General features: G+C 43.4%; 1 protein-coding gene across 4 annotated transcripts in view; it reads right to left on the reverse strand.

The window, feature by feature from the left end:
• Window positions 1-21,890, reverse strand: part of SDHC (succinate dehydrogenase complex subunit C) — a 53,193-nt gene that overhangs the window by 21,452 nt on the left and 9,851 nt on the right. For all 4 annotated transcript variants that reach the window (XM_045049445.1, XM_003999558.5, XM_045049446.1 and 1 more), the window contains one exon: window positions 14,548-14,609. In XM_045049445.1, the coding sequence (XP_044905380.1) occupies window positions 14,548-14,609 (62 nt within the window). The remainder of the gene's footprint in view (window positions 1-14,547; window positions 14,610-21,890) is intronic.

Below are 21,890 nucleotides of genomic sequence, written 5' to 3' on the forward strand. Positions count from 1 at the left end.
TAAATCTTTATGACCCTAGATTAGGCGCTGGCTTCTTAATATGATGGCAAAACCATCGGTGACAAAAGAATAAATTGGGCTTTATCAAAATTAAAATTTTTTTTGCTGTGAACCATGTCACCAACAAAGTCAAAAGACGAATAAAAGGATAGCATGGGGAATAAAGTCAATGACACCGTAACAGCGACACAGACACATATAGTGACATGGTAGCTACACTTGCAGCGAGCACAGCATAATGTACAGAGAAGCTAAGTCAGTGTTTGTACGCCCGGAACACACAACACTGTGTGTCAACTACACTCAAAAGAAAAAGTAGGAGAACACAGAAGCTGTTTGTAAATCGTCTGTCTGATAAGGGACCTGTATCCAGAATACATCAAAGACTCTTACAGCTCGATAATAAAAAGACAACTCAGGGGTGCCTGGGTGGCTCAGTCGGTTAAGCGTCCGACTTCGGCTCAGGTCACGATCTCGCGGTATGTGAGTTCGAGCCCTGCGTCGGGCTCTGGGCTGATGGCTCAGAGCCTGGAGCCTGTTTCGGATTCTGTGTCTCCCTCTCTCTCTGACCCTCCCCCATTCATGCTCTGTCTCTCTCTGTCTCAAAAATAAATAAACGTTAAAAAAATTAAAAAAAAAAAAAAAAAAGACAACCCAATTTAAAAACAGGCAAAGGAGGGGCACCTGGCTGGCTCAGTCAGAGGAGCGTAAGACTCTTAATCTCGGGGTCAGGAGTTCGAGCCCCACACCGCTAACAGAGATTAGTAAAAAAGATAAACTTAAAAAAATAGGCAAAGGATCTAAATAGTAAAGATAAATAAATGGCTGATAAGTACGTGAAAAGATGCTCAACACCATTAGCCATTAGGGAAACGCAAACCAAACCCATAATGAGCAGCCCCTGGGTGGCTCAGTCAGTTAAGTGTCCGACTTTGGCTCAGGTCATGATCTCACAGTTTGTGAGTTCAAGCCCCACACTGGGTTGTCTCTGTCAGCTCAGAGCCCACTTCAAATCCTCTGTCTCTGTCTGCCCCTCCTCTCTCTCTAATAAATTTTTAAAAATCTTAAAAAAACATCACAATGAGAAGCTACTTCACACCTACTAGGATGCTATATCTAAATATAAAATTACACGCACCTTTACATAAAATATGCACATTTATATAAATATCAAAAGCGTTCAGTCTGTCTTTAGTCACATAAATATAAAAAGACAGGTAATAACAAGTGTTGGCAAGGATGCAGACAAATTAGGATCTCAAACACTGCCGGTGGGAATGTGAAATGGTGTTATAGTCACTTTGGACAACAGTCTGGCGTTCCTCAAAATGATAACAGAATTAACACATGACCTAACAATTTCACTTCCAGGTATACACACAAAAGAAATGAAACAGAAGTCTACTCAAACACTTATACACAATAGCAGCATTACTCACGGTAGCCAAAAACTGGGAACAACCCAAATACCCATCAATCGACGAATGAGTAAATTAAACACAGTCTAGCCGTATACGGACATATACTACAACACGGAGGAAATTTGGAAACGTTATCCTAAGTGAAAGACACCTGTCACCGAGGACCCCGTATTGCAGAATCTGCTTATATGAAATGTTCCACACAGACAAGTCTACACAGACCGAGTAGGTAAGTGCTTGCCTTGGGCTAGACGATTGGGAGGGAAATGGGGAGTGATAAATGATATGGGGTTTCCCTTTGTAATGATTAAAACGTTCTAAATTTTCATTGAGGAGGGCACTTGCACTGGGTGTTGTATGTAGCGATGAATCACGGCAATCTGCCCCCCACAACCAAGAGCACACTGTATACACTGTATGCTAGCCAACTTGACAATAAATTATATTTAAAAAAAAATATGTTCTAAATCTTATCGTGGTGACTGTTACACAACTCTGGGAATATACTAAAAACTGAATTCTACACTTTAAATAAGTGAATTGCATGGTGTATGAATTATGTCTCAATAAAGCGGTCATAAGAAACAATCTCTACTCCAATAGCTGCCACCTAGTTCCCACCCCTACACATTTCCACCGGTAACCGTGGCTCATTACAGAGTGATTCTCAACAGCATGGTGAAAGGCTATTAGCTTTATTTTAACAGGCATCTAATTTTCCATCTCCACTCACGGTAGAAGAGGGACCAGAACTGTGGCAACTGAGCACCAGAAGGAATCTTGCGCAAGTCAGGCTATTGAGATGGCTATGCAAACTCTTTCCAAGAAGATCTGTTTTTCTTCGAGCAAGCAAACAAGGGAGAGGGGGCAGAAGGAGAGTGAGAATCTTAAGCAGGCTGCACGCTCAGCATGGAGCCCAATGAGGGGTAGGATCCCACAACCCAGGGATCGTGACCTGAGCCAAAATCAAGAGTGGACACTTAACCGACTGAGCCACCCAAGCGCCCCTCCAAGAAGATCCTAAAGAACGTGAAATATTTACAGCGGCAGGAGTTGGAAGACAGCGTGCAGGGAGTGTAACTTCTAGAAGGCCATTCTACTCCACTCTTGTCAAGTGTGGCAAACACACACGCCTCCATTTCACAGACACTTACGAAAAGCATCCTTCGTACTAAATCTGTATGAAGCTTGCAGACAGAAAAATGAAGACCTGGTCTTTGCCCTTAGGAAGCTTAGTGTCCAGCTTTTTTTTTTTTTACTTAGGGAAATCAATCCACAGGACCAAGTAAGGTGCTAAAGGGCACCAGCCCACAACCAAGGTATCTGTGTGCACAGGGCGCTAAGGAACTCAAAGACAACAATCAAGATCCATCTGGTGGGAGGAGCAGAGTACCCTGAAAAGCTTTTTCGCAGAGGTGCTTTTAAGCTAAGTTCAAAAAATCTTTTGTTTAAGTTTATTCATTTATTTTTGAGGGAGGCAGAGACAGTGTGAGCAGGGGAGGGGCGGAGAGAGACAGAGAGAGGGGGACGGAATCCCAAGCAGATGCTGCACTGTCAGCACAGAGCCTGCCACAGGGTTCAACTCACGAAACCTGAAGATCATGACCTGAGCTGAAACTGAGTCAGGTGCTTAACCGACTGAGCCACCCCGGCGCCCCTGAGCTGAGTTTTGAGAAAAGAGATAAGGGGACAGCAAAGTGGGGAGTGGCGGGATACATGAAAGAGGGCCTTACATGCCAAACTACACAGTTTAAACTTGATCCTGCCAGTCAAGGATGACAGATTTCAGGGGCGCCTGGGTGGCTCAGTCGGTTGAGCGTCTGACTTCGGCCAGGTCATGATCTCACGGTCCGTGAGTTCGAGCCCCGCGTCAGGCTCTGTGCTGACAGCTCAGAGCCCGGACCCTGCTTTGTCTGTGTCTCCCTCTCTCTCTGCCCCTCCCCTGCTCGCACTCAGTCCCTCTCTCTCTCTAAAATAAATAAAAACATTAAAAAAAAAAAAAAGGATGAGATTTCATCCTGGTACCAATCAAACGCAGTTCACCTCAGCGCCAATCCGTACCAATTAATAATGACGGTCTCAAGTGTTACAGTAAGACATACAGACAGCCAACAGGCACACGAAGAGATGCACGCGAAGGGTCACCTGGGAAACGCAAATCAAAACCACAAGGACACATCACCTCACACCTGTCGGAATGGTTAGTATCAAAAAGAAAAGAAATACCAAATATCAGCAAGGATGTGGAGAAAAGAGAACCCTTGCGCACTGGTGATGGGAATGTAAATCGGTGCAAACACTGTGGGAAACAGTATGGAGGTTCCGCAAAAAATGACAAACAGAAATGACATGTGATCCAGTAATTCCACTACTGGGTATTTACCCAAAGGAAACAAAAATCTAATTCAGGGCCACCCGGCTGGCTCAATTGGAGGAGGATGTATCTCTTGACATCAGGGTCATGAGTTCAAGTCCCACATTGGGTGTAGAGATTACTAAAAAAATAAATAAATGAACTTAGGGCCCCTGGGTGGCTCAGTTGGTTAAGCGTTCGACTCAGCTCAGGTCATGATCTCACATTTCATGAGTTCAAGCCTCGCTGTGCTGACAGCTCAGAGCCTGGAGCCTGCTTCGGATTCTGTGTCTTCCTCTCTCTCTCTCTCTCTCTCTCTCTCTCTCGCTCTCTCTCTCGCTCTCTCTCTCTCTCTCTCTCAAAAATAAATATCAAAAAAAATTTTTTTTAAATAAATGAACTTAAAAAAATTCACTAATTCAAAAAGATATATGTACCCCTATGTTTATGGCAACATTATTTACCAATAGCCAAGATATGGAAGCAACCCAAGTGTTCGTTGGTAGGTGAATGCACAAAGAAGATGTGGTGTATGCACCCAGTGGAATACTACTCAGGCATAAAAAAGAATGAGACCTGGCTATCTGCTACAACATGGCTGGAGTGAGAGGGTATTATGCTAAGTGAAATAAGTTAGAAAAAGACAAACAGCATATGATTTCACTCATACGTGGAATCTAAAAAACCAAACAGACTCTTAAATACACAGAACAAATTAGTGGTTGCCAGAGAGGAGGTGGATGGGGGAAGAGGTTAAATAGGTAAGGGGGATTAAGAGGTACAAACTTCTGGGGTGCCTGGGTGGCTCGGTTAAGCGTCCAACTTCCGCTCGGGTCATGATCTCACGTTCGTGAGTTCGAGCCCCGTGTCGGATTCTGTGCCGACAGCTCAGAGTCTGGAGCCTGCTTCAGATTCTGTGTCTTCTTCTCTCTCTGCTCCTACCCCGCTCATGCTCTCTCAAAAATAAACATTAAAAAAATTTTAAGAAAAAAAGAGGTACAAATTTCCAGTTATAAAATAAACAAATCACAGAAATGAAAAGTACAGCACAGGGGATATGGTCAGTAATATTGTAATGACATTGTACGGGGACAGGTGGTGACTTCACTTATACTGAGCACTGAGAAATGCAGAGTTGTCAAATCAATATACTGTACACCTGAAACAACCAACCAGAAAAAGGTGTTGTAGTGAGAAGGACTGTGAGGCTGTATCACATACACAAACACTGATCTGCCCTCGGCTCAGAAGGAGGAGATGTTTACTTGAGCCAAAACCTGCCATTCTTTTTTTTTTTTTAATGTTTATTTATTTTTGAGAGAGAAAGACAGAGCATGAGCAGAGTAGGAGCAGAGAGAGAGGGAGAGACAGAATCTGAAGCAGGTTCCAGGCTCTGAGCTGTCAGCACAGAGCCCAATGTGGGGCTAGAACCCAGGAACCACAAGATCATGATCTGAGCTGAAGTTGGACACTTAACCGACTGAGCCATCCAGGTGCCCCAAATCCTGCCATTCCTAATGGGACTGATAAATCATTAAGGGTTTTGAACTGGACAGTGATATGGTCACATATGCCCTTTAAGAAGGTCAACCTGGCAGCCACAGGGGACAGAGGACAGTAATCACAGGGGAGGCAGGAAGTCTGAACAGGAGGCTGTGGGTAATTCCGGGTCTTCGGTGGATGAAGGTGGTAGCCTGACTGAAGACAGTAACAGAATAAAGAATGGACAACTAAAAAAGATGTAAGGAGGTAAGATCTGGGGACACGGGGTAAATGAGGGAAGTCAAGGGTGGTGGTTTGCATGAGCGACTGATAATGCCCTTTACCCACACAGGGAACGAGGGAAACACATTCAGGTTTGGTTTGTCAGAGGACTGACGTTGATACTCTGGGAAGGGAAAGACAGGTTCAATTCAGAGGACACCTAAGGTGGAGGTACGGGAGGAACGTCAAGGTTGCATACGCAGTAAGCAGCTGGATCAAGGTCTAAAGCTCTGGCCTGAAGACACAGGTTTGAGCGTCATCCCAAGGTCAGTGATACGTGAAGTCTGAAGTGTGGATGCGGCAACTGGGGGAGGGAAATCCACCTGGCGATGAGGTCCTCAAGAGCAAGGGCCATGACTTACTCATTTCTGTAACCACAGCATTTCACACAGTGGTCGGCACAAACCAAGGTCTCTACGCGACTGGGTCGAGGAGTACAGGTGGCAACCTGGGACTTGTGACTAGAGCCCGAAGTGGGGGACCATCAGCCTGAAGGGCTGAACCCTTAACCCGTGAGGTCTGCACTAACTCTGAGTGGTATCACTACTGAACTGAATTGGAGGACACTCAGTTGGTGCGTGGACAATTGAAAAATTTGTCGTTAATGGGAAAAATATGAATTTGGTGTCAGAGCGTTGTGTGTAAAACAGTTCAGAAAAGAGCCCCTGTTTTTTGATGTCTATTTATTTTTGAGAGAGTGAGCAAGCGTGTATGGGTGTGTGCGTACAGGCGAGGGGCAGAGAGAATGGGGGGACAGGGGATCCGAAGCGGGTTCTGTACTGACAGCAGAGAGCCAGATGTGGGGCTCAAACTCCCAAACTGCAAGATCGTGACCTGAGCTGGAGTCGGACGCTTAACTGACTGAGCCACCCAGGCACCCCAGAAAAAAAAAGCCCTTTTTAAAAAGAACAGAAAGGCAGCCAGCCAACACGGTCTCTCCTCTAATTATACATAGACTGGAATTTGTGTGGTGATCCCCAGATCTCCCTGACCTCCCAGAAACATCACTTAATTTTTTTTCTGATTATAAAAATACATCGCAAAGAACTACAACATTATAGAAGAGTATGGTTTACAAAGGTTCCCCATAATCCCACTACTCAGAGATAACCATTTTGTGTATATCCAGAGACACTGTGTCATTTCATGTCATTTTCATATCAGAAAATACCACCTACTGCAAATACAATTATTGCTACAGCCATCGTTTACTGAAAACTTACATAATTATTTAATCCTCCTAACCATCTGAAAAATTAGCACCATCTTCACTTAGCAGTGAATGAAATGAGGTTCAGAAACATTAAGAAGCGTATCCAAGTTTACTTAGCATCAAGTGAACGGGCTGGGATTTGAACACAAAACTCAGATCCTTTCCGCTAACACCACACTTTTTTCTTAAGCACTTATAAACTCCAGACTCGTAATTGTTTTTTTAGACTTGCTGGTGTTTCCACTGTTTAAAAAATACTGATCTTGAAAAAAATGGCTCGGGGTTATGGAGGAGAATGGTGTCGAGAACAACTGATTTATTTTGAGACGTTTGTTTGTTTTCGAATTGATTAAGCTGACAAAATTCTATGACATTCATACAAGCAAAGGCTGAAGATGTTGCTGTTCACATCCCAGGATTTCCATTAGTTTTGACTCTGGAAGGTTATCCCAGAGTAGGTGGTGTTATTCTAAGATGAGGCAGCCTGACCAGTCTGGTCTTCTGGGAGGGGAGTGTTGCTATGAGCGGCCATTCCTGGGACTCAGCAGTTAGACTGCTGTCACATGGGGTGCACAGATCAGAGCGGAGCCTGTCTGGATATCTTAGGCATATGTGTGCCTATCAAAGTTTCGGATGAAGGTTTGCACTGAAATTCCAAGAACAGTGGAGGGATCCTGTGACCTTCTAACTTTCTATCTATCCAGGCCAAATCTATCCAAAGATCCTTGAATCCTCTTGGGCCATATCTTCTCAAACTCTCTCAGTTCATGGTACCTCAGTGTTTTCAGTAATTTTTTTTAAGGGTACCCCTAAGCCAAAAGAGATACCTAACAGTTTTGTTTCTTAACTAATTAGATCCAAACAACTCAAGTATTTATGTCCTGACAATTTAGCAGCCATCTGGAAAAACAAAAAACAAAAAAACTATTCACATAATGGCAAGAGGAATTTTCTTTTTAATTTCAGTTGTCAATAACCACAATGACTTACTAATGGGATGTATACACTGTCGGATACTGCACAACTTCTCCAACCCCGGCTATCAGACTGGCCGTCACCATCACCATTTCCAGGTCCACAGATTCTCACACGGGCCAGGCTGAAGGATCAGCCTTTCGGTGAGAGACTGCTTGCATACACGGGCAAACCTCTGCTCAGGCAGTCAGCTTCCTTTCTGGAAAAACCAAAGGCCTTACGTACAGACCTATAGATAATCAGTGGAACTCTGAAGTGGCTGCTTTTCTCTTCTGGGCTTGGCATGAGAGGGAAGGGACATCAGTCACTGATTCTCAAATGTGGTGTGTTATGGACACAGCAGGAATCCTGGCCACTGAGGCGGCGTGGAGAAAGCAGCAGCACAACCTGTGCAGTAAGACAAAGGAGTCCAGTTCTTACTGTCACTAACCAGCCACTTACTCCTCACTTCCCTTTCTGCTTGTATTAATGCCAGTTAGGATGGTGAGGATTAAATTAAATACTAGACGTGAATTTCCTAATACAGGCCTGGTGGCGATTATTATTTCTGTGAATGCTTGGGATACTTCCGCACCGTTCAGAAAATGTCTCATCATCTGTAGCTGAAGAGCTTGTTCTCAGCCTTTCCTACTCACAAGTGCTACGGTTCTGTCCTCGCATTACCAGGATGAAGTGGCCTGGCAAAATCGATGGTCTCCAGAAGAGCAAATGCTTCTCCGAAGGGTTTTACTTTTTCTCAGTGCAGGAACACTCCTGCCGCCGCCCCCTCCAGAGGCTGCAGGGAGGCCGACAGGCACAACGGGACAGGATGAGATTAGTGTGCGAGCACTTCGGATACAAGAACAATCAGGTGCTGTCACCGGGGCTGGGTGAACCATCACGTGGACGGCTCCGGCAAGGCTCTTGCACAGGTTTCCGTTCTCATCTGCAGGGACATCTGCAGGGGCGTGCTGGGAAGAAGGGTCTGAAAGGGCTTCGGATGGCTTCTGGAAGTGGCCACAGGACTTGCTGCCAACCTGAGGAGTTCTGTATGTAGCGCTTTACTGCAGTGCAGCAGGCCAGAGCTGGTCCCCACAGCCCAGGGAAAGCACCACTTAATTTGTCTGACTGATTAGATGGGACAACTTCAGTGGCTTTGTTTTCCTAATTTTCGTTGTTTAGCTGTTAGAGGAGCCCCCCTTGGGCACTGAGGTCACTGGAGGAGAGGCTATCACCAGCTTCCTGGTATACTAGGCATCAGAGGGGAATTTGGGAAATCGCATATTTGGTTTCCTCTCATATATTTTTTTCACTTGTAATGAGGAAAGCTTTGGCCAAAGTCACTTTTGACTGAATTAACTGATTGACATTCCTTGTTCAAAGATGTGCTATGGTAAGAAATATATATTTGGTCTCTCCCCCTAGTTCCTGGCACACCAGTCCTGACACCTTTGGAACTTCTAGAGTGGGAAGAGTGTCTTGGGATGACCGGTGGCTGGGGGCCCCTAGACAGCTTCAGGACGGGGGCTAGTTGCCAGAAAGACCAAGGCAGGGATGGAGGGTTGGAACTTCCATCCCCATCCCCACCCCCCACATCTCTGCAAAGGAGTGACTGGTGCTTGAGCTAATATGGCCAATATCGTGATCAATCCTGCCTAAGTGAGAAACCTCCATAAAACCCCCTGAACGACAGGTTTTGAGCTGCTTTCAAGTTGTTGAACACATCAGGTGCAGAAAGGGTGGTGTTAGAAAAACCCACAGGCCGACCATGGTGACGCTTAGGGCAAAGCAGCAAACCTAACTTGATACCTAAGCTAACTGCAGTTTCAACTTCCCAGCAGTGTAACCAGTCAACACGGAATTTTCTGGTCAATCTGAGTAAATTTACTGATAGGAAATTTACTGATAGATACCTTCCATGCCCCTCAGGAGGGCAACTTTGCCTAAACAATGCATTCCTTGCTACTAAATTCCTTTCCTTCCTTTCCTTTTTTTTTTTTGAAGATTTTATTTTGGGGGCATCTGGGTGGCTCAGTCGGTTAAGCATCTGACTCTTGATCTCAGCTCAGGTCATGATCTCACTGTTCGTGGGTTCAAGCCCCACATCTGGCTCTGTGCTGACAGTGCGGAGCCTGCTTGGGATTCTCTATCGCACTATCTCTGTCCCTCTCTCAAAATAAATAGAGGATGCTCGCTCTCTCTCTCTTCTCTCTCTCAAAATAAATAAATAAACTTAGAAACATGTTAAGATTTTATTTTTAACTAATCACTATACCCAATGTGGGGCTCAAACTCACAACGCCAAGATTGAAAGTCACATGATCTACCCACTCAACCAGCCAGGCGCCCCTCTTTTTTTTTTTTTTTAATGCCTTCTCTCTACCTTTAAAAACCTTTCTTTTGTTTAGCTCAGCAGAGCATCTCCTTGCTAAAAGGGATGCTGCCCAATTCATGAATCAATTCATAAAGCCAATCAGATCCTCACTTTTACTCAGCTGAACTTTGGTGTTATTTTAAATACACCAGAGAGGGCATGGGAACTCCACACACACTGACAGCCGCCCGTCCACCCCTATATGTTGTCCTACATTCCTCTTCCATTTGGCTCTTCTGAGGGGCATCCTTCATTTAAAAAAATCACTAAATGTAAGTAAAGTGTTTTCAGGAGTTCTGATGAGCCGTTCTAGCAAATTATCAAGGGAGGGGTCATGAAGACTCTGATTTACAGCCAGAACTTTCTATCTAGTGTTTAATTCCCACAATCCTAACTAGGCATTAATACAAGCAGGAAAGGAAGTGAGCCTATATAGTACCTGGTTAGTGACACATTGGGAACCGAACACAGATCTGCCCTACTCCCAAAGTTTACTCTTGTTACTTTGTCTCCACTGCCTCAGTGACTAGGATTCCTAACACATTCGAGAATCAATGACTAATGTCCCATCTCATGACAAGCCCAGAAGAAAAAAGCAGTCATTTTCAAGTTCCATTAGTTACTTTAGAAATCTGTAAGGCCTTTGGCTTTTCTAGAAAAGAAACGGACGGCCTGAGCAGAAGGCTTGTGTATGCATTCAGGCAATCTCTCACTGAAGGTCTCCGACCTGACCCGTATTTACTAACAACCCCAGACCTTCAGGACCATTCCCACACCCCTCTGAGGTCACTGTAAGCTTCATTTGTAGTTGCAATTCCTCTGAATACCTGTTATTTTGCACCCCCCCGGGCTTCATCTAAACTCACGGGGTTTCCGGTGGTGTTGCCGCATCCTGACTGCCTCCCCCAGCCTCACTCTTGCTGCAGCTTCCGCTACCTGCCACTCTCAAGGGACTGACCTGATCGCATCAAGACTGTTATACCATCTGTCACTATGAAAAGCCATGAGTGTTTTACTCCCTACAGCATCTAAGCAACGGAAGAGTATTACTGGCCATCTCTTCCCATATTTTAAAGGATTGTTTACGAAGTCCCTTTGCAATAAATTCTATTTTAAAGTCAAACTAGCGTCATCACACTTTTTGGTTCAACATGCTTTTCACAATTTACATATTGGCTGCAAAATCTCTACAGTGGATTTGTCCCAGCCAGCCTGTCCTATTACTGGAATGAGAACAGGAACTTTTCTTTCTTTTTTTTTAATGTAAAGCTCTATGCTCAATGCGGGGCTTCAACTCACAACCCCAAGATCAAGAGTCAAGTGCTCTGCTGACCGAGCCAGCCAGGCACCCCAAAAACAGGAAACTTTTATGACTTCCAAAGATCTACAGGATCAAGTTCCAACTTCCCCACACGGCAGTCAAGGTCCTTCACTGTCTAGCACATTTTCCAGCCTTACCTTCTGCCACTTCTCCCATAAACACTACTCTCAAACAACCAGACCCAGTCATCACCATCCAGTGACTCTGGACACTTCCCAACCCCTAGGCCATAAGGTAGTTTCTCTGTTGGAATGTCCTCTTCTACCACCTCTTAATGAACACTCCTCCTAATCCTTCTCTCAAGCTCTCCAACTCCTTCACAGATGGTCTCTCCTCAAGGACCCCATATTTCTATTAAAAAGTTATTACAGGGCATTATACATGTTTATTAATCTTACTCCTTAGACTCCTCTGCCCTTGAGGGTAGGGGCCATTACTATCACTATTTAATGTCTCATGCAAGCAGAAGATGAACTAGAAGGCAGGAAAAATGAACATTTCTGAAATGACCACCATGAGCAAAATGACTTAGATGGTTGTATTCATTTAGTAAACGGAGATCTATTAAGCACCTACTGCGTGTCTGCCAGTGGGCATGGAGGGTAAAGAAGGTACATGCAGTCCCCACTCTCTGTAGAATTAGCAGTCTAATAAAAGAGACAGATTTATAAAAAGTAAGCAAACAAAAGAATTACAAATATGTAATAAAAGCTCTGAAAGAGGCGACCAGTGCAATAAGAACTATGAAGGAACAGTGCTGTGAAACAGAAAATTAACAAAAGAACTAGAACTGGAAACTCCTTAATTAGAGATGGTGGTAGGCAAAGTACTTTTTTTTTTTTTTTAGGGGGGAGAGAGAGAGAAAATAAATGAAACAAATGAATCCCAAGCAGGCTCCACACTCAACACGGAGCCCGATGTGGGGCTTGATCCCTTGACCCTGGGATTATGACCTGATGATTCTGGTCAATGCAATCATGCAATGATTCTGGGGTGAGAAAGGCTTTTGCTCATTCAAAGGAATTCAAAGACCAGTGTGGCCAGAGAACAGGAAGCAAGGGGAGGCAAGGCCAGACGAGGCAGGGCACTTTATGCCACGGTGGAGATTTGAATTTTAATCTAAGCGCAAAGGCAAATGCAGTGATAGGGTGACTCTAAGTGTGACATGATTCAATTTATTTTCATAAGGTTTTGTTTCTCCTGCCGTTAAGTGAAGAACAGACTGGAGGAGAGCCACAAGAATGCAAAGATCACAGATGCTGGGACTGACTTCATTTCAGGCCAAATTCACCATCTGGTCCAGTGCACTTCATCTTCTAAGAGACCGCTGTCATTAAATTTATCGTACTTCTCATTCCTGTTTTCCTAAGTCAACATCCAGAGTGTGGTTTCTTGAAATCCCATCAATTCTGGGAGAGGCATTAATAAGATGCTCATTTTAACAAGGACTAAAACTGAGGTTCAGAGAGCTGACCGGGTTGCCTGCGTCACCCACCTATTGAAAATAGGTTCCCTTCCAGTTTTGAATGGACCTTCAGCATTTGAGGGAAACAGGAAAACTACTACCATATACACAACAGCCACTACGTTCCATCCTGGAATTAGGGGAAAACGTTAGGGATAAACTGGATACGTGCTGATGAATACAAGGTCTTTCAAGGGGGTAAAGATAGGAAAGAAGTAAGTTACTGCTAAGTACGGTTGTGAAAAAAATATGTATCACCGTTAGCTATGTTTGGCAAACGAATATTTTTTAATTAGTATGGTCTATGAAAGAGTCAACATCCTCTGTCTCATTCGGTGGTGATAAATACACTGAGATGAAAAGGGAAACTAAAGCCTGATAAACTGCTCTTGTTCTTTCAATGATTTTTAGGATTAAATTTGCTCATCAACACCACCAAACTAAGCATACAGAATCAATCTAGCAATTCTAAGATTCAAAGTAGGCAGAAAGAAAGTAACTGAACTTACAGCTAGCATAACCTAATCTTGAAGTCTGTTATATTATTTTCAGTCCAAGTGGGTTAAAAACCAGAAACTATACACAGATTCCAAGACAATAGCAATCATCCTTCTACCTGGATTCCATCATCCCTTTACCTACCAAAGGAATGATAAGTAGGGATGATAATATCTGATCTTAGGTAGGAGTTCCTATCCCTACTTGATTACCAACAAATGTGACTTTGAACGGCAAAGACATGGCATTAGCTAATTTCTGCCAATGTCTTAGCAGCAGCTGCCTAAATACAGGGTCCCTACACTTGAGCCAGCAGTCCCGCTGATGAGCACTTCTGTAAAAACACAGTCTACAGGAGTCCAGGGGGACGGTCCCTGAAGAACATCACAGAAAACAAAAATATGTCCATATTTCCTGTACCAGCCAGGGAAAAATTTAAAATACAGCTGATCCTCTTGTAAAGTATCTATCATAGAAAGATGCATCAAATCCCAAAACCTGATTAAAATCTGCATCCTTCCTGCCTGTAATAAACCTGACTACCTGAAATGGATGCACTAAGACCAGCATACAATTCATACCACGTAAGTAAATAAATAGACATTCTGGGCCGTAAACCAAGATTTTGCGAGACTGGAGCAGGACTTGGTTTTTTGGGCCTAATCAATTCTAAGTGATACAGAATGGGTGCTAAAGCTGAGTTTCTAGAAGAATAAGGTTGATGACTAATCTTGGACGGTGTTTGGTCAATGTGTAGTCGACCCACACATCTCTATGACATTTCTACCTCTGTTCTCTGTAATTTCAATAAATACATAATAGTGTGCTAGGGATAGGGGCGCCTAGGTGGCTCAGTTGGTGAAGTGTCCGACTCTTGATTTCAGCTGAGGTCTTGATCTCAGGGTCGTGAGTTCAAGCCCCATATTGGGCTCCTCACTGGGTGTGAAGCTTACTAAAAACCAAACAAACAAAACACCTGGCTAAGGAAAGAACATAAGCTTACTGGGAACTCATGATGAATTGTTAAAGGAACAAATGAGCAATAAACTTAAATGGACTCATCATTTTCTCTAAATCAAGTTGCTGATTTGCACAGGAGGGGGTGCTAAGAGACACAGAAACAGCAAAGTTCTTCAAAGTGCGTGTGCCGGTGTGCATGTATGCGTAAATACACGTGTCCATACCTGCACTCAAGGCCATACCAGTACCACGGTGGCAAATGGACATCGCCATGGGAAGCGACCAACTGCAAAGAAATACACAAAGGCAATTAAAAAAAGGAAAATATGACACAATAGAGAGTTCATTTTTATTTTTATTTTTATTTATTTATTTATTTTTATTTATTTTTTTTGGGACAGAGAGAGACAGAGCATGAACGGGGGAGGGGCAGAGAGAGAGGGAGACACAGAATCAGAAACAGGCTCCAGGCTCTGAGCCATCAGCCCAGAGCCTGATGTGGGGCTCGAACTCCCGGACCGCGAGATCGTGACCTGGCTGAAGTCGGACGCTTAACCGACTGCGCCACCCAGGCGCCCCGAGAGTTCATTTTTAAAAAAAAATTTTTTTTAATGTTTATTTTTGAGAGAGAGAGAGAAAGAGAGAAAGAGAGAGACAGAGCTCAAGAGGGGAAGGGCCAGAGACAGAGGGAGACACAGAATCTGAAACAGGCTCCAGGCTCTGAACTATCAGCACAGAGCCCCATGCGGGGCTCGAACTCACGAACTGCAAGATCATGACCCGAGCCGAAGTCAGACGCTCAACCGACTGAGCCACCCAGGGACCCCAATACAGAGTCCATTTTGGCAAAGACAAGATAAACTACTTGGATATAGGCACTATTTACATGTAAAAACAAAAACAGCTTTTGCATTCTTGTTTCCACTTTCTAGTTTGAGTACATGAAAACTGATTTATTTCAGGAGAAGCATCCCTCCCTTTCACCAGAAGGAAACTCCTCCTTTCCTAAGAAGGAACAATGTGGGTGGGTCAAAGACGCCAATTAAAGTTGCATCAAGTTAGAAAATAATCACCAGACTGCAACCACCTGGGTCTTCCCTTGCTCTAGTCACAAGATTGGAGGAAAAGGAAAACCAAGTGAGTTTTGTTTATCTAGTTTCACAGAACACACAGTCACCCCTGAACTCTTACTATATGCCCGTAAATATTCAAATTGAGCATACCATTTACTCCCTGGTAAATTACCTATCCCAAATTTTTAAATCCAATTTTCCTGGATTTAGTGTATGTTTCCTAATCCACGGTAGTTTTGAAATACTTTGTCATCAAACCCCTTTCTAAATCACGCTCTGAATCATTAATTTGCCAAAGCGTTTCCACAGAAGGACAACTAACACTGCTATATTCTGGACCTGGTTCTCATGCTCGAGAGAATTGGTTAGTGAAATGGAAAGAACAGAAGTCTTTGGATAAAGTGAACATTCACCCTAGAGAGTCAGCTTAGATAGGAAATGCTGAGCCTACTCAGACCATATTTTCAACACTCTAGAGGGAAGGTACCCAAGCAAGTTGAAAAAAATCTCAAAAAGAAATTCTAACTATGTAACGAAAATGGTCACAGTAAGAAAGGAGTAATGTCCAAAGAAACCAAAAAAACTGGCTAGACAACACTCTGCTTAACTCAGACTTAACAGGATAAATATAAAAGGCGGAAGAAGAGCCACATAACAAAGGACAAGCAGAGAACAATGACATAATTTGGTTAGATAAATCAGGAGACTAAAACCCAGAATGAGCTGAGGCTTGCAAAAATGTCAAGGACAACAAAAAGGGGCTTTTAAAATTGTATTCAGGGAAAGAAAGCCTCCTGACCGGGATGGACAATTTTATGTTAATAGATGACAGAGTACAAAGCAGATTGCTCAACTATTTTATTTGTCAAAGAGAATGATTATCAGACTGAAAAAGACAGAACAAATATTGATTTGAGAGAACTGAAAAAAACAGAGGTGGGGAAATTGTAAGACACTGCTTAGCATTCCGAATGCACTTAGGGCCCATGGCCAGTGAATGAAATCCCATGACTGAAAGAGCTACCCGATAAAACATGTGCACTGCTCTGGTATTTAGACATACTGAAGTGGAAAATGGGAGCGATAGGAGAAACTGCTGAAGTCAAATGTTACCCTAATTTTCAAAAATGGTTAAAACCATAGCCTGGGTTAGCTTAGTGCTGAGTAGGTAAAGGAGATTTTATTTCCCAAACAACCACAGTCCTATTTCCAGTTTCACGTGACCTTCCAGAATCTTGTCACTCCTTATAACTCCTTGTAACTCAGGCAAGTAAGTGTTTAGCCCTTTGAACCTTCATGACTGACTGCCTCAAGAAACAGAACGTAGCAGAATGGACATTGCGTGACTTCCAGAACACACTCTCTCCTGCTAAGAGGAAGCCCAAATAGCCTATGCAGAGAGATCACGGAGAAAGACTCAGGTGGAGAGAAAATGATGGTGCCTTTAGAAGCCAAAATCGGGGCGCCTGGGTGGCGCAGTCGGTTAAGCGTCCGACTTCAGCCAGGTCACGATCTCGCGGTCCGTGAGTTCGAGCCCCGCGTCATCAGCCCAGAGCCTGAAGCCTGTTTCCGATTCTGTGTCTCCCTCTCTCTCTGCCCCTCGCCCGTTCATGCTCTGTCTCTCTCTGTCCCAAAAATAAATAAACGTTGAAAAAAAAAATTTTTAGAAGCCAAAATCAACCCAAGACATAGAAGTAAATGGATCTTCAGATTAATTCAGCCCCGGCCTTTGTGTTTTCTAGCTGAGGCCTAAATATCACAAAGACAAATCATTTCCACGATTTCCTGTTCACACATTAGGTAAGAGTCCAGTATAGAAAATCAAGATTGTTTTAATTCATTTACAGAAAAGATAATCACTAAGAGCCACTAAAATTTTCCCTTAGGAAAATTTTTTTTCAGGACATGAGATCCCTTTGAACACAGATTATATCCTATTCATCTCTGTATTTCCAACTCCTAAAAGAGCATCAAGCACACTGAACAATCAACAAATACTTGATTTGAAATGTATTCATTTTATTTCCTTTTTGGACTGTTAATAGAATGCTAATCAAGGAAAAGCTAGAGACCTAGGATAGATGAGTTTCAGCATGTGACTTAACCATCGTGCTGCAAATAATACCATCGACAAAGTAAACAACATTTCTCCAAGGAAGATATACAAATGGCCAGTTAGTATTTGAAAAGATGCTCAAAGTCACTAATCATTAGGGAGACACAAATCAAAATCACAATGAGATACCTCTTCACACCCGTTAGGATGGCTATTGTTAAAAACAAACAAACAAAAACAATGAAGAATGAGCGTTGGTGAGGATGCAGAAAAATTGGAACCCTCGGGCAGTGTTGGTGGGAACGTAAACCAGCGCAGCTCCTGTAGGAAACAGTATGGCGGGTTCCTCAAGAAATTAAATCATTACCATATGTCCTGGCGGTTCAATTTCTGGATATATACCTACAAGAACTGACAGCAGGGATTCAAAGAGGTATCTGTGCACCGATGCTCACTGCAGCATTATTCCCAATAGCCAAAAGGTAGAAGCCACACAAATGCCCGTGGACAGATGAATGGATAAGCAAAATGCAATGTATACGTACACCAAAGCATCTGTTCAGCCTTAGAAAGCAACGGAATTCGGACACGTTCTACAATATGGATGAACCTAGAAGACATCGTGCCAAGTGAAAGAAGCCAAGCACGAGAGGACAAACATTGTATGATTCCATTTTATGAGGTACCCAGAGTAGTCTAATTTACAGAGACAGAAATTCAGTGGTTAGGGGTTGGGGCTGGAGGCAGAGAATGGGAATTATTGCTTAATGAATATGGAGTTTCAATTTAGGAATATAAAAGGATTCTGGAGATGGATAGCGGTGATGGTTTGTACAACAATGGTGAAGACATTTAATGCCACTGAACTGTATACTTAAAAATAGCCAAAATGACAAGTTTTGTATATTATGCATATTTTACTGCAATAAAAAAAGTTAAAAAAATAAGACAACCCAATTAAACAAATGAGCGTAGGATTTGAATATTCCTTTCTCCAGAGAAGACATACAAATGGCCAATAAGCACATGAAAATCAATAAATGGATGTTGGAGAAAAAGTGTGCTTGGATTTATTTCACATGACTCAAGGTAAACCCAGAGCCACTGGATAGAAGATGTAAGTTGTAGCAACTTCTGCAGTGCGTGGGTGGCTCAGTCATCCGACTTCGGCTGGGGTCATGATCTCATGGTTTGTGGGTTTGAGCCCTGCGTCGGGCTCTCTGCTGTCAGTGCCGTCTCCCTCTCTCTCTGCCCCTCCACTGCTCACTCTCTCGCTCTCAAAAATAAATAAACATAAAAAATTTAAAAATATAATAATAAGTTGCAGCAACTTCAATAAAAGAAGGGTCTGATAAAGAAATTCCCAAACTGGAAAAGGGCGGTAGGGAGTTCCTTGTATGCTAGAGGGGTATAAGCCCAGCCAGAGACAACCACGTGAAAATAACGCAGAAGAGATTCACTCATCAGGTACAACCGTGACTTTTAAACTTTTCTGGTTTTTTTTGGTGAGCAGCACCTTTCTTAAAATGCAAAAACTGGGGCGCCTGGGTGGCGCAGTCGGTTAAGCGTCCGGCTTCAGCCAGGTCACGATCTCGCGGTCGGGGAGTTCGAGCCCCGCGTCAGGCTCTGGGTTGATGGCTCAGAGCCTGGAGCCTGTTTCCGATTCTGTGTCTCCCTCTGTCTCTGCCCCTCCCCCGTTCATGCTCTGTCTCTCTCTGTCCCGAAAATAAATAAACGTTGGAAAAAAAAAAAATTAAAAAAAAAAATGCAAAAACCCAATACAGTGAAACCTTGGATTGCGAGTAACTTATTCTGCGAGTGTTCCACAAGACGAGTAAACATTTCCAGTAAATTTTGACTTCATAAACGAGCGATGTCTTGCAATACGAGTAGTATGTGATGTGGAACATCACATGATTCCAAATAAGCCAACGGTTCCTCTCTCTCTCTCTCTCTCTCTCTGCAGGATTGTGAGTGATAGTCTCCCATGCTCGGATGCTCAGTCTCAGGCCACGGTGTTTGGCAGAAATCAGTAATTTTTTTCAGAACGTTGGAAGGTGCCCACTCTGGCACTTGTGTATTTTTTGTCACTCCAAAGCACCTACGGGCAGTCCTTTGCTTTTCCATCCAAGAGTAAGCTTAGGAATGCTTGGCTTCATTCTAGGTCAGGCTGCCTGCAGATACAGACCTTTTCCCCTGCTGCCTTATTGCCAGTTACGTTAAATACAGAACATGACAAGAGTTTATTAATACTGTACTGTAGGGGCGCCCAGGTGGCTCAGTCGGTTGAGTGTCCGACTTCGGCTCAGGTCATGATCTCACAGTTCGTGAGTTCGAGCCCCACATCTGAGCTGTCTGTGCTGACAGCTCAGAGCCTGGAACCTGCTTCAGATTGTGTGTCTCCCTCTCTTTCTGCCCCATCCCCACTCATGCTCTGTCTCTCTCTGTCTTAAAAATAAATAAAACATTAAAAGAAAAATTAAAAAAAAAATACTGTACCGTAGCCAATATCCATTGGTGATAGTGAAAGACGTCCTACACAATAACCCACCTCTCTCGTCTCCCTCCCACCAGCCATGAAGGTTTTGAAAGTGCAGGTTATTTTTCTTTATACTTTGTATTTTCTTTATTATTTGGTATTATGTTACAGTATTGTAATCATTTCTTTATGAATATTTTTGGGCTGTAGAACAAATCATCTGAGCTTCCATTATTTCTAATTGAGAAATTCGCTTTGATATACAAGTGCTTCGGATTACAAGCATGTGTCTGGAACAAATTATGCTTGTAAACCAAGGTTTTACTGTATGTAAAACAGATCAAAGTGAAGTTGCTTTGGTCACCCAGGGCCGGGGCCCATAGCTGCATGTTGGCCAGCCACACACAACTACCCACAGAAGCTTAGTGGAATATCCAAAGTCCCAAGGAACATTCTTAAAACAGTGAGGTTGGGGCTCCTGGCTGGCTCAGTCAGTAGAGTAGGAGACCCTTGATCCTGGGGCTGTGAGTTCGAGCCCCACGTTGGGTGTATAGATTCCTTAAAAAGTAAAATCTTAAAAAACAAAAACAAAAAACACCAATGGGGTTGATGAGGAAATTAAATGTTATGGCCCCTTTCATCTCCAACTTTCAACCCTAGGTTTTAAGAAGTTTTCTAACATCCTTTTCAGTGGCTCTTGTTCTCCTGATAACTTAAGCCCTGTATACATTTTTGGTTTGATAAATTGATGCAATTTAGTGAAATAAATAATAAAAGTGCTCCCTTGACCATTTACTCCCTCCCATGCCTCCTCCAAAAAACTCTAAAGAAGTTAGTAATAGAAAATATGATTCCATAAAACATAAATCAGACATCTTTCCTGGACATATCACCTTGGAAACCGCCCCATGCTCTCTGATGCTTTTTTCCCCCCACAAGTATGTCTAGAAGGTAGTGAAAGACTCACGCCACCAGCCTACTAACATTCGTTACGTGACCCAAGCAAAAAGGCCAGGGCTTTAAATACAGATTCAGAGTAATTTGAGAAGTTCTTCATCATTATCATTTTTCCCCAAATATTTTCTCTCTTAAAAAAAAAGTTCCACCAAGTTGCAAGGATTAAGATCACCTATTAGTCTCCTTCTGTTTTAGTAGAATGCCCAATTTCTGCAATCAGAATTATTTCTGGAATCTGGCTTGGAAAAAATCTGAAGGGTTGTGGTATTTGCGGAGGTGGTAAAGAAACGGCCAGCCTCCCTGGCAGGAACCCAAGTAGAGAGGGTAGCGGGGCTCCAGCTGCTTTGCTGCATGAACTGGAAAGGAGCAGATCTAGAGGGGTGTTTCTTTGAAGACACCAGCTTACCAGTTATCGATGCTACTTCCGAGGACAACGGATGAACAGCTACAGATGCATCTGTGTATATGTATACACTCACATACCTACACGGACACCTGCATCTGCATCCACACATATCCTAGCTCTGTCTACTGAAAAGGGCCTACAAGCAATGACATCCTGGTAGCAATGAGAACATCTAGCACCCAGATCTTGATTTCGCAGGAGCCTTCTTGAAGCACTCCCACTGGCTAAGTGTGGGACAATCTGAACATCAAAATAAAGGAGAGTAACAGTGTAACCCTTTAGGCAGAATAGGCACTGGGAAATAATAAGAAATATGTATCTAGACTGTCTCTCTTCCTGGTTCCTGACACAGAGCTCCTAAAACCCTTATCAACTCCTTAGAGATAGGAGGGCTAGGAACATCTTTTGTTCTAATATTTGGTCTTTGACCCTGATTCCTGACACACAGTTCCTAAATCCCTTGGAATTTCCTGGGCGGTAAGAGCGTCCTTTGCTCTAATGAGGTGACTCTGGGTGGGGGCTGGTTACCAGAAAGACCAAGCCACGGTTAGAAATTTGGAACTTTCAGGTCCACTCCCTCTTTTTCCAAGGAGGGA

The sequence above is a fragment of the Felis catus genome, chromosome F1 (assembly GCF_018350175.1).
Source record: "Felis catus isolate Fca126 chromosome F1, F.catus_Fca126_mat1.0, whole genome shotgun sequence".
NCBI classification, from domain to species: Eukaryota; Metazoa; Chordata; class Mammalia; order Carnivora; family Felidae; genus Felis; species Felis catus.